General features: G+C 46.2%; 1 protein-coding gene across 2 annotated transcripts in view; it reads left to right on the top strand.

Moving 5' to 3' along the window:
• Positions 1 to 13,071, top strand: part of CCDC91 (coiled-coil domain containing 91) — a 140,723-nt gene that overhangs the window by 110,455 nt on the left and 17,197 nt on the right. For both annotated transcript variants that reach the window (XM_080914761.1, XM_080914762.1), the window contains one exon: positions 6,348 to 6,461. In XM_080914761.1, the coding sequence (XP_080770887.1) occupies positions 6,348 to 6,461 (114 nt within the window). The remainder of the gene's footprint in view (positions 1 to 6,347; positions 6,462 to 13,071) is intronic.

Raw genomic sequence — 13,071 nt, 5'->3', positions numbered from 1 at the left:
AACCAGGACAAGGATGAACCCCATACTTCTAAGATTTGCATTTTGGCTGGGACTTGGGTGTGATGTTTAAGTGTGTCCTCCTTCCAGCTTACATCTGAAGCAGAAAAGGGAGGTGAATACAGTGAAAATTCAGGATGACTTGAGTGCCAGCTGCCGTGTCTGTGGAGCTGCCGTGTCTGTGTGGAGCTGCTGTGTCTGTGTGGAGCTGCCGTTTCTGTGTGGAGCTGCCGTGTCTGTGTGGAGCTGTCGTGTCTGTGGACCTGCCGTGTCTGTGGAGCTGCCGTGTCTGTGTGGAGCTGCCGTGTCTGTGTGGAGCTGTCGTGTCTGTGGAGCTGCCGTGTCTGTGTGGAGTTGCCGTGTCTGTGTGGAGCTGCCGTGTCTGTGGAGCTGCCGTGTCTGTGTGGAGCTGTCGTGTCTGTGTGGAGCTGCTGTGTCTGTGGAGCTGTCGTGTCTGTGGAGCTGCCGTGTCTGTGGAGCTGCCGTGTCTATGTGGAGCTGCCGTGTCTGTGTGGAGCTGTCGTGTCTGTGTGGAGCTGCCGTGTCTGTGTGGACCTGCCGTGTCTGTGTGGAGCTGCCGTGTCTGTGGAGCTGCCGTGTCTGTGGAGCTGCTGTGTCTGTGGAGCTGCCGTGTCTGTGGAGCTGCCGTGTCTGTGGAGCTGCCGTGTCTGTGGAGCTGCCGTGTCTGTGTGGAGCTGCCGTGTCTGTGTGGAGCTGCTGTGTCTGTGGAGCTGTCGTGTCTGTGTGGAGCTGCCGTGTCTGTGGAGCTGTCGTGTCTGTGTGGAGCTGCCGTGTCTGTGACATTTCTGTGTATCTGAAACCGTCGAGACCTCTAGAGTCACACGTGCACCTCCAGTGGGAAGTGTGTGTAATAGAGTTGCTGATGCTTCCCCTCTCAAAGCCTCGCGCCAACATGGGGATGCTAGAGAGAGTTTTCAGCTGGTCCACAGGGAGACTACATAAGGGAAGGTTTGGCTTCCAAACTGAACAAAAGACTGAAAGGAAGGAGACGAAGGTCTGGGAACCAGGAGCAGGAGGCCCTGCTGTAACTGAGCGCCCGTGCTGAGTGTTGAGAACCTTGGCCTCCCCAGTGACCCCAGCTCCGTTTTCATCAGGCTGAGAGCCATGGGAAATAAAAGATTTCTTTTTCTTTAGGAATCTGGACAGCCAAGATAGAAGACCTAAGTACATTGTTACAAGAAATGGCCCCATGGAAGCAAGGTGGCCAGATTGCTCTGTTCTCAAGGCCTGGCACAAGCTGTGGCTTTAGGCACAAGGCTCTTGTGTGCAGTCCTTAAACACAGCAGAGTCAAGTATGAACAGAGATGGTTGCTTGTGAGCACAAAGAGTGAAAGAAAGATTTGGGGAAGATAAGTTATTAAAAAGCTCCCCTTGATTCCTTAGCAGAAACAAAGAAGAGTCTGTATTTCTTTATAAAAAGATTTTTTTATTTTAATTTTATTGTATGTGTTTTGCCTGCATACATGTCTGTGTACAAGTACGCCTGGCACACATGGAGGCCAGAGAAAGATGCCGGGCCCAGAGCTGGACTTACAGACAGTGTAGGCTGCCATGTCTGGGCTGGGAATTGAACATGGGTCCTCTGGAAGAGCAGCCAGTAAGTATTTCTAACAGCGGAGCCATCTCTCCAGTCCAGGCGGCCGTACTTTTTAAGCAGGAGAATAAGAACACATGTTAAAAATATCAAGCCCAGGAGTCCAAAGACAAAGTCGTAGATGTCTTCCAGGGAGGAGGACAGACAGAAGTGGCCAGTGTGGTCCCTCAGCCTGCCACCATCAACAAATCTATAAGCCCAACTTGAGAAGCTTGGCCTCACATCCCTTCTTGTCCTTGAGACACCGGTGCCGGGTAAGTGTGGCTGCCATTCCTCATCAAATAAGGCTATGTATAGAACAAGTAGAGACTGTCCCAGAAAATCCACAACTGGACCCATTGCAGAGATCAGCAGATTGTGTGGAGCCCATCTCCAGTGGGTACGTGTGTGTCACGACTCCGGCTTTCATGGCTCAGGCAACCGAGGAAGAGAGACAGAGTGCAGGACCCAGAATTCCAGGCGTCCTGATGTGACACAGCCTCTCCTAGAAACTCTGCATAAACAAAGCCATGGCAGTGTCAGTAGGCGTGCAGAAATGGACCGGGGGCAAACCTCATGGGCCGGCCCTGAGAAGAACAGCAGTGGGCAAACTAACGACTTCTGTGGGAAGGAGAGGGGGCACCTCTTAGGGATGGGCTGTGTTCTGGATGTTCAGTGCAGAGCGGTCAGCCCTGAATCCAGATCCACACAAACTGTTGTAATTCTATGTGTATATTTACCTTCAAATAACATAGGTTTATGCAACAATAATAAAGAAGCTGTCAGTTTGGGAGTATGAGGAAGATACAGAAGGAACGGTCGTAAATGTAATTATACTTTAATTAAAATAGAAATGATAGTTTAAAACGCTAAAAATAAGTCCATGCAGATATGAAAAAGACCAAGGCAGTCCATTAAAAGCCCCCTGCAGCTTTAAGAAACTTTTTTAAGTTTAAGCAATCAAACTGGGAAGTTGTGACTCTGTAGTGATGTTTTTAATCACTTTATTAAATCCAGAATTAAAATGTGCAGCTTTCTTGATTATTAAAGCTCATGTTTGGATCAGCCCATAGCTAGGGAAACCTTTGAGAAATGAAGAAAATATGTAAGTATTCTCTCAGACTCCTGACAATGGACCCAACCTGTAGTCCACAGGTCCCACTGCCCCAAAATAGGTAGGAATTGAGCCCAATAAAAAATTTAAGTTTGATGTTTTTACAGTTTGTTTTTTTAAACTCAAACTCCTGGCTCTTGAGTGTGAACTCTGTTGCAGGTGATGTGCAGGGTCAAAGAGTTGTAACTCTAGAGTAAACCTCAGCAGTGTTGCAGTGAGGAGGAACCAGCTGGATCAGGATCTCAGCAGTGTCAACAGCTACGGAAGAATCCAGATCACCAGCTGCATGGTGAGGAGAAACAAGGGCATTTTCAGACACAGAGCTTGCTGTAAGAACCTCCAGGAGACAGTCTGCCAAAGACAAGAACCAACCAGTTAGAAGCAGTTCATGGACCTGGAGTCTAGAGACTGCTGAAAAGAGATGCAGAGAATCCCAGGAATGTGGCTGAGGGAGAGCCCAGGATGTCTGCAGAGGCTAGCAAGTCCTCAAGACATGCCTGGCGCCTTGGATGTTCCTGAGAAGGCCACAGATGAGTGAGAACGAGAAAGCAGCACGGTGACCGCCCATAGCTGTGCTGTCCCCTAGCCAGTCCTAGATGGCCTCCAGCCTGCCACTCTGTTCTGAAAGTACATCTGGCTTTCCTACAGAATGAATGAATGAATGAATGATTTTAAGCATCTTCCTTTCTAGAGGATGGGAGATCACAAAAAGAAAGCCGTCTCTGCCTTTGACACACATCTTTTTAGGTCACTGTACTTGTGGACAGTCATAGTAAACTCAACAACTGATCCCAGACAGATGCAAGGACCTGTAGAGCCCAGCCCAGCCCCCCAGCATGGAAAACCATGGCTGAAACCAGGTGCTGGCAGATGCCTTTCTAACATACCAGGGATTGGATCTTGCAGGGTTTCTGGTCCAAGTAGTTTAACAAAATAAGCTTCTAATACAATGGGAAATGTTTATAATAATAGTGGAAATCAGTGTATCAATAAGCAAATAATGGAACAATGGATGATAGTTTGTTGTGTTTTTGTTTTTTAAACTGGTATAGACTCTCTAATGCAAAGAATAAGTTTCTGATTGAGGGTTTCATTTTGCTCAAATGTATTTCAGGGTCCGCTGTTCCCATCGTCTGAGTTTCCAGGGCTCACATCCCAGTTGATGGAGAGCATCGGTCCCTGTGTCCTCTCAATGTCCTCTGGCATTCAGTGCCAGTGCAGACTAATTCAAAGTCAGGATGGCCCAAAAGGCTTTTATAGCACAGTGCATGGATCTTCTTTTTCCTCTCAGTGTCTAGAAAACCCTTCTGAACCAGTCTGAGCTTCAAGTGTGTGCGGAAATGAAGGTCTGTTGACACAAACGTACGAAAAATTCCTCTGATTCTGTTTACACACTGCTACTTGTAACTCAGCCAGTAAGGCACTTTCTAGTGCAGTGATTTCACCTGGCAACAGGGAAAGGGGCAGCAAGAGGTCTGTGTCAGGCCAGCCCACCAGTCTCCTCTCTCTGCTTAAGACAAGGCCTCAAACTCAGCTCCTACTGTTGGAGGCGCCCAAGTGTCTGATGGTGAGATCTGTTGTCTCAATTCATGTACATATTGTGTGGTACATCAGGGTGTCTGACATATTCCTCTTCTTACACTTGCCACTTTTATTTTGAAGATCCAATTCAACGTTTTCACTGTAGTCATCCCACTGTTCTGTAGGACACCAGAACTCTGTCCTTGAAAACAATCTCTTTCCATAGCCAAGACCTTTGCATGTGTGGCTGTGTCCCTGTGTGTGTGTGTGGGGGGGGGGGAGGCTGTGTCTGGGTGTGTGGGAGGGAGTGGTAATACAACTGATGCTCAAAATTATGAAGAGAAAACAAAAATTATTTCACTGATTTGGATGGAAGCTGAAAGCATAGCAAAGACAGTATTGCCATTTGTCTCCAATGAGGGCTCTGGGTCCTTTCACTGCAGGCCTATGGCAGAACAACAGTGGTGAGCCAGGAACTGAGGAGTTCAGAGGCCAGGAATGAGATACATACATACATACATACATATATACATACATACATACATACATACATACATACATACATACATACACATTTATATATATAATATGTTTAATAAACTCAGGCTTGCATAACTAGGAGCCTACTGGGTCAAGACTAGTCACTTCTGGAATTCCTCAGTGATGTAGCTACCTTCCATCAGGGTCCACCCCTCTGGGGACACTGAGGCCCAAACCTTAGCACTCACCCAGCTTCCGTTTGTGCTCGTTACTCCAGATCACACCACCTACCACACTGAAGCATCTGTGTTCCCAATTATTGGGCCTGTCCAGATGTCCCTTCTAATTCTAGCTTATTCATTGCTTTCTTGGCATTCAACATACAGACCGGGGCCCAAACTGTAACCACCCATTCTCCACAGTAAAGGGAGTGAGAATTCACTCACAGTTCTCCTTTTTCCGTGAATGATTGAGTTTGAAGAATATGGTGAGAAGGCCAAGTAGAGGCCTGCTTTGGAGAGAGGCTCAGGTGGCCATAGGGATTGACCACACCCACATTTGCCAACCTGCATGGCAGGAACATAAGCGGTGCACATTCGGTACTGAGAGCCCTGAACGCAGTCACTGCTGTGTGGCTGTGCAGACATGTGACATCTTTCCTAGAAACTCCTGGAATTCGTGCCAGCACCACCCATTGGCCCAGATGTCTTTTGAAATCTGTTATTACACTGCCGTTTCTGTTCTGTGTGGATAAGACCCTGGAGCTTCCGATGTCCTGTTGGTGAGCTATGACAGAATTTCTACAGGAAAGAAAGTTGTAACTGTGAAGCCTTGTTTTATATTTTCTGGGTCATACATAGATGTCTGAAGTGTTTGAGAAAATATACATGGACCTTCTGTTGGGAAGAGCTGTCAAGAATCAGAAGTGAAGAAAACACTTGGCACTGTTACCCAGTGAAAACACGCCAAGCATGCTGGGAGTTAAGTACTTGTGCGTTCTAGCATTCATTAAAGTCACTCACTATCTTCATATTTATTTTTATGTACAAATAGAACAATAAAATACTACTTTGTAGAAGATATTGTTGCTTTCTGAGAAGTCTTGCAATATTCTTGGAATATTACCTATCAGTGAGGCAATGAGTTCCTCTTCCCTCCCTGCAGCTAACAGGGTGGAGTTAACCTGGTGTCCGTCTCAGCATCTTGACCTGGCACAAGGCTAAAGCAGTAACTTACTACCCAGACCACATCTGATTACTGTGCTGTGGCAGAGCTCAATGTGGGTGCAGCCACTGAACTTCAGGGTGTTCTTGGAAGAGTACGTGTTGAGTTTCAAGTCTTGTGTGAACACAGAGGACGGGGGGCAGTCTGATAGAAAGCAGAAGCGACAGGCTGCAGAGGAACCCAGTTAGGACATGGAACCCCTGTTTGCCTCACCACGTCCTATGGTAAACAGCTAATTCCATTTCTTTCTCCCAAAGCCTCTAACGGTTCCCAAAACCCACTGAAAGGGGATATTCCTCTGTAAAGCCTGGCACAGAAAGAGTTGCTCCTGTCAGAGAGGCCTTTTACACATCCATGTGAGCTGCACCGATGTTTCCTGGGGTGTGCCACACTCACTGTGCTCTCCTTCCCAAACAGGAAGCCGTCAAGGCAGCCATCGTAGAGGAGCAGAGGCGAAGTGAAAAGGCCATGGAGGAGGCAGTGAAGAGAACAAGAGACGAGCTGGTGGAGTACGTGAGGGAGCAGAGAAGGGTAAGCGGCCTGTCTGGTCCCAGTGTCGTGCCTCTGTGATGGCAGAGCCTCCACAGGCTGTGGAGTGGAGATACTGATCAGTGCCTCAGTGTACGATGGGTACTCTCCCAGGAAGGTGGGCTCCCCGAATACTCCTGTGAAGCAGTTAGCTCTGTAAGCACCCCATCAGATAACAGCAACAAGAAGCAGTTTCTGGCTGGGTCCCTGGGTCCCTACTCAGAAAGATAGTTCTAGACCTGTGGTGTGAGGGGGCGGGGAATACCGCCATGTATTTGCAGATTTGCATTTGCAGATTTGGTTGGTTGTATGTGTATATTTTCTTTATTTGTCTGTTGGTAAACATCTGGGTCCTTTCTCCATACTTAATATACTTTCCTGAATCAACCAATCCATATTTGAGATGTTAATCTAAACAAAGAATATGTAACAAAGAAAATTAGTTTTTTCAAGGCTGTATTACTCTTCCGTCAAAGGCACTATGTGGAATCAGGAAAAGCTTCTAGAGTAAGAGGCTTTTCTTCTGGTCCCTGATCCTTGTGTGTCAGTTGTCTAAAGAACCAATTATAGACTCAGCCATTTGACCTGTGCGTCTTTAAGTCCATCTAAGGGCCGTCAGTTGCCTGCCTGTGGGAAGTAGCCTCGTTTGACTTGTCATCGTCAGTGTCATCACCCTTGTTGTAGAGTAGTCATGAGTCAGGGCCCGGCAGAGGGAGTAAGGACACACTCTTTGCCGCATCAGTGCTGTTCTGAGCATTGCCTTCGGCACGGTCATAAAAGTTCCCAGAAGCCACTTGTTGCTAGGTAGGTGTCACTGACGAAAGTGTGTGTTCAGGATGGCGCTGGTGCTGCAGGGTAAGCCCTGAGACCTTCTTCCAGTCCTGTCACTGACACACAGGAGGGCGAGCTGTGGGCTCATGGGGACGTTACTCCTTGCTATGGGATTGCAGGTGTGTGAGTGACACTGGGGAAACTTGAATGTGTGGGTGTTTCTCTCTCCCAAAGAGAAACACTAACTTGGAAAAGTACAAGGCAATACCGAAAGTGAAGCCAGTGACTGCCGGCCACTTTATATGTCTCTACTTTAAACTTTAGCTTCTCGATTCTGTATCTCCTTCTTCCTCTAGAATGATACCCATACTGTCTCAAGACAATTTTAATGTGTCATCGTAGGACTTAGAGAAATTTTGGAAAGTAAAGGACATTCATAGTCTATAAACCAGCTTAGAGGAAACAGTTTTCATTCTTTTTGTTTTAACAAATTCTTACTATTCTTGTCTCTTTCCAAAAACTGCAAACAACAACAAAAACCTAAATTGAGGCAGCTCTTCTCCACTTCTTCCTTTGCATGATAGGCTTTTGGTTTAGTGTTTATTTGTTTTTGTTTGTTTTGGTTGGTTGGCTTGGATTGACTTGGTTTAGTTTAGTTTTTTTGATCAAAGTTCATTTTCAGGATTTAAAAAAAAATGTCCTTTTCTTTCCCCCAGCTTGAAGTAAATAAATAACAAGCTAGATCAAGCTTAAGATTCCTAACCTCAGACACCTCAGAAGCCTGTAGTTGTAGGTCCCAGTCTTGGAACTTTGAGAAGTCTCTACTGGAAGAAGTCTCCTGTGCAGATAGTCCATGCCTATGGGGCGTTGTCTTGGAGAAGGCTCAGCTCTGGGGTCCTTCAGCTCACCAGCCCTTCCACAAAGCCTGGGAAGTCAGATTGAACTTCCCCACCCCACATTTCCCCGTTTGCTTCTACCTTCAAAGTACTTAGTTATTGTGGAATGGAAGATTCAAAATGCTAAATTCCCTTAATAATTTAAGAGTTTTTCATATAATATGGCAAGCAGCCTTTTTGTAAATATCTATCGGTAGACATCAATTACTCAAGACTATGGGGTGTTAAAAATACACCCAGGATGAAGCCAGGATCAATTTTATTCTGTGAAAACATTTCTGGTGACATTTTTGTTTTTTTATCAATGTCATCAACAGAGATGTTACTAAACTTTAAGTATGGCTGTCACCCATCTGGTGCAAGCATCTGGACTTAGTTCTGCACTAGTTATGGACTACTTGTTGCTAAGTGGGTTTCACTGACGAACATGTGTGTCCAGGACGGCGCTGGAGCGGCCTCCTGCAGGGTAAGCCCTGAGACCCTGCTGTCAGTGCATGCTCAGATGCCTCCAGCACTGTCACTCAAGCAGTGGCACAGACTGAGTTTCTGGTCCGTACCACCAAAAAAAAAAAATCATCATATTATTGAAACATCCTGCTACTAAGAATTTCATGATTAATCGGAAAAATTATTAATGCATCATTTTGTGTGCTTAAAATGGTTATGAATACTCAGCCCTGTCATATTTTTTAAAAATCTCTGGGTAAGAGTTGAAGTGCCAGGGCTCGGGGGAAGGATACCCAGAGGGGCCCCCACCTACTCAGAGGAGAAGGGAATGGGGGAAGGGTTGTGGGGGATGGGCAGTGAGTGAGATATAAATTGAAAAAGTAAAAAATATAAGATTAAGTTTTTAAAATGATTCAAAAAATTTTTTTCTGCAAAACCTACTACTGAAAGGAAAATGTTAATTTTCTAAATTTGGTATGAAAAAGATGTCAGTTTTTGGCTTAGCATTCCAAAAGTTTTCTGTAGTATCTGCTGGTTGTCTGCTAGTCAGTGGGCCTAGTTATCTGTGCTGTTTACATGGCAGAGAAGGAACTACATACAGGAAAGCCGGAGAAGCTGGAGCCAGATCTTTACTGTGAGAACTGGAAATGTATCAGCAGGTACACTGACTTGCTTTGCAACCTTACTATGTCCTAATCAAGTTTAATTGTGCTTTGAGACTCTTGGAGCAGCAGCAATTTTAGATCAAGGAATGGGCAGAAGAGAGCCTCTGCTGTCTCCTATTGAAGCAGCACTGTCTTCAGTCAGGTGTCGAAGGGCCCTCCGCCCTAACACTCCTGTCCTCCCACCGTGGAACCCGGCAGTTGGCACTCCCTGGTGTTCTGGAGAAATCTTTCCCTCATCGTACAGACTGCCTGGCCCAGTGGTGTAGTCAGCAGTACCACAGGCTTCATTTTGTATAAACGAGGTCACAGAGAAATGGAAAGGCCTCATCCAGACACTTCGTGAGGGAGGAAGAGTTTGTGGTTTATAGAGATGATAGCCCTTAGACCTGATTGAAGGGTCCCAGCCCATCCCGTAAGTTCAGACTGTTACACATGAGCTCGCTGTGACGGAGGAAGTCTGAACAACATCCAGCGGGCAGCAGCCACTCACAGCCAGGCGGAGATTCCTAAAAATAAAACCTCATCCAAATGTAATAAAAGATTATTTTTTTTCCTCTTAAGAACCAGAATTATGGCCTGTGTTTTCAAAATCACCTCCAGGAAAATAACCTTCACTTGGGAGGATTTTTTTAATTTAGATCTTTAGAGGGGAGTAAGGAGCAATTATCTTTATTTCAAAGGTTTGTGGCCAAGACATTGTTAGAATTTTTTTAATTATGGCCAAGCTCTTTAAGACCAGCCTTGCTGCAGTCCTCTGAGATTTCACTTGAGGCCATTACAAGCAGCGATGAGCCAACGAGAGCTTTACTTCTGATAGTTACCCTCACTAGAGAGCCTGTCACGACATTGACACTTCTGCTGTTCTAAGTCTCCCCATGGTTCTGACATTCCACGGAGAGTGTGAGCGACATGTTCCTGGCAGCTGCTGAGCATGCTGAGGCCTTTTCAGTTCCTGGTATAAGTCAGTTGCATTGTGGGAGTTTTTCTTCGCATTGTTTGTAAGTCTCTGTGGAGGCCGTGCCATTCTTCTGCCCCCTCACCCTGCCCACTTCCCTCGTCCTAATCAATCATTCCTCCTGTGTGGCCTGGACCAGCTCTGTAGACGGAAAAGGATAATCTCAGGGAATGTCAGTGTCGAGGCCCACAAGACCAACCGTGACTTTTGATTTGGATGTCATAATTTGAGATTGCTTTCCTGAAATGAGGCACGTGACATTGAAGACTGTGTCCTGTTGAGAGGTTTCTCAGTTCTCTGGTTTAATTTATACCACCAGAGTCAGTAAGATCAGCCAGTTGTAGCTGCCTTGCCAAGAGGCCCCCATGAGCATCCTTCCTGAAGGGAAGCATCATGGAGAAGAAAGCCTGGCAGAGCCAGCAATCTGTGCAGGTTGAAAGGGACCCGTGGCTTCCGTGTCAGTACAGATGTGCTCTGCACACTGATTGCTGTCCTGTATCCCTCCTTGTAAGCACACTGAACCTCAGCATAGCTGAGTGTCACCCTCTTGACCTGATTCCTGATCTAAAGTGTTCTTGCATAAGCTCACTCCTGGTATTATTCACAGACATGTGAGCAGGGGCCACACCATCTGTCTGTCCATCAGACCATCACATGCGGCCATCACACTGCTATTGAGGGCTTATGTTTTTGATGACAATATTTTGAAGTGGTTCAAACAGGGAGTGTTGTGCTAATAGTGGCTAAAAGCCTCATGATGCAAATAATGGATCCCCAGGAAGGACGTACAAAGACTGCCTCTGGAAGTTGTGGAGGTCTGAAGTCAGAACATGCTGTGATGACAGTGGTGCTGAAGCTGCTCATATGTCATCTCCCAAAGCCGCCTACTAATCTCAGAAGATCTGAGGAGAGAGCATGCAGCTCTGAGTCTCCACACCCCAGAAACCAGTAGTAACAATCTCTAAGTCACAGAGGCAGAAAGTGGCACTCAGATTCCTAAGTCTGTGCATTGACTTGGGGTGAGCATCCACTGGGCAGGATGGAAACGAAATGAAGCTAGGTGTGGTGGTGCCTGCCTGTAATCCCAGCATGCTGGAGGTGGAGTTCAAAGTTCAAATGCACAGTAAGTTCCAGGCTATCCCAAACTACATGAGATCCCAAATGTATGCCTTTTCCCCCCATTATTGATATCGGAAATATAAATCCTGTCCAGGTGATCTTCATCTTTATGTCTTGAGCATGGGGCTCAAACATGCGAAACAGGGAAGAATAGACAAAATAGGATGTCCCCCTGTGGATACATGAGGAAGTAGGATGTCCCCCTGTGGATATGTGAGGAAGTAGATTGTCCCCCTGTGGATACGTGAAGAAGTAGATTGTCCCCCTGTGGATACATGAGGAAGTAGGATGTCCCCCTGTAGATACATGAAGCTTTTCCTGCATCTTTCCTCTCAGCACCAGGATGGTTTAGTGAAGATAGCATAATGAAGAATTGAGATCCTTAATAGTTAGAATTGAGATACTTAATACTTAGCCACTAAGTAAATGAACTATGTATGTGTGTGCACAAGTGTATATGTCTGTGTGCTTAAAACTAAGAATAGCTATCAGATAAACAGACCCGATAAAGTGAAATCATCACAGTAAATTTTAATCTCCATAGTCCAGTCAAAGTAATCTGAGTTTCATGAACCAAAGCATCCAGAGAACTACACCCAAAAAGTCTATCAAAAATCTAGAAAACATTGAATAAAATCTCCATGGTAACCTTTTCTGGGAAAACACAGTGAACTTCTCTTCTGCCCAGATGGCTCACTGGTGGTACACCAAAGTAAGATTTCACCAAAGTCCAGTTTTATGGTAAATATTATTTGGGGGTTTCTATCTAGCCTTAGATCATTTAGTTCCCAAATGGAAGACACAAACCTTTATATTTTACAATAAGCCTTAAAGCCCTAGAGCTGGACAGGTATCAACCCTATATGCCATTTTGTTTATTTCTCTATCAGGATCCCCAGGATGTCTTCCCATGTTCTCAGGCTGGTCCTTATGGCCATGCGCTCATGAAACATCTCTCATGGCCGTGTCCTCCTCCTCCCCTTCCTTTCTTACTCTTTCTCCTTAGACCCCAATCCTGGGAACAGAAGCCCTGCCTACCTCTCCAGAGGTTTGATCTGTTGCTATGTATTGCAATGCTAAATTCTGCACCCAGAGATCTAGTAGCCTATAAGCAAGTAGATGCTCACATTTACCAGCTTTTGTTGTGCAAACCTTGTTTCTTAATTTAAAACTATTGGTTATATAAAAGTGGCTACAGCCAATAGTGGAAGGATTAGAGGCAGGTGGGCTTTAAGTGAGCTTCTTGAGGGTTGCAGAGAGAAGGAAGAAGGGCACAGGGGAGAAGGAAGCAGCCATGAGAGGAAACGGACCTGAGCACACAGCCAGGAGACAGCAGGTATCTGGGGTACACCACCGGGGAGGTGGCGAAGCCAGCAGCTAGAAAAATAGATTAGGGATTATCCCCAGTAATTGTCGAAGCCAAATAAAACCACCACAGTCTGAGTCTCACTCATTAGTAAGCTAGACAGGGATAATTTAAATTGGTTCAACTACAGCTCTACCACCAGCACCACAGACCTGACCCCCACTAGTACCACAGACCCCCCCACCAGTACCACAGACCTGCCCCCCACCAGTACCACAGACCCCCCCACCAGTACCACAGACCCCCCCCCACCAGTACCACAGACCTGCCCCCCACCAGTACCACAGAAACCCCAACCAGTACCACAGACCTGCCCCCACCAGTACCACAGACCCCCACCAGTACCACAGACCTGCCCCCACCAGTACCACAGACCCCCACCAGTACCACAGAC

Source organism: Micromys minutus, assembly GCF_963924665.1.
Source record: "Micromys minutus genome assembly, chromosome: 3".
Taxonomy (NCBI): Eukaryota; Metazoa; Chordata; class Mammalia; order Rodentia; family Muridae; genus Micromys; species Micromys minutus.
The sequence above is the reverse complement of the archived record's forward strand: the minus strand, read 5'-3'. Positions and strand labels throughout refer to the sequence as shown.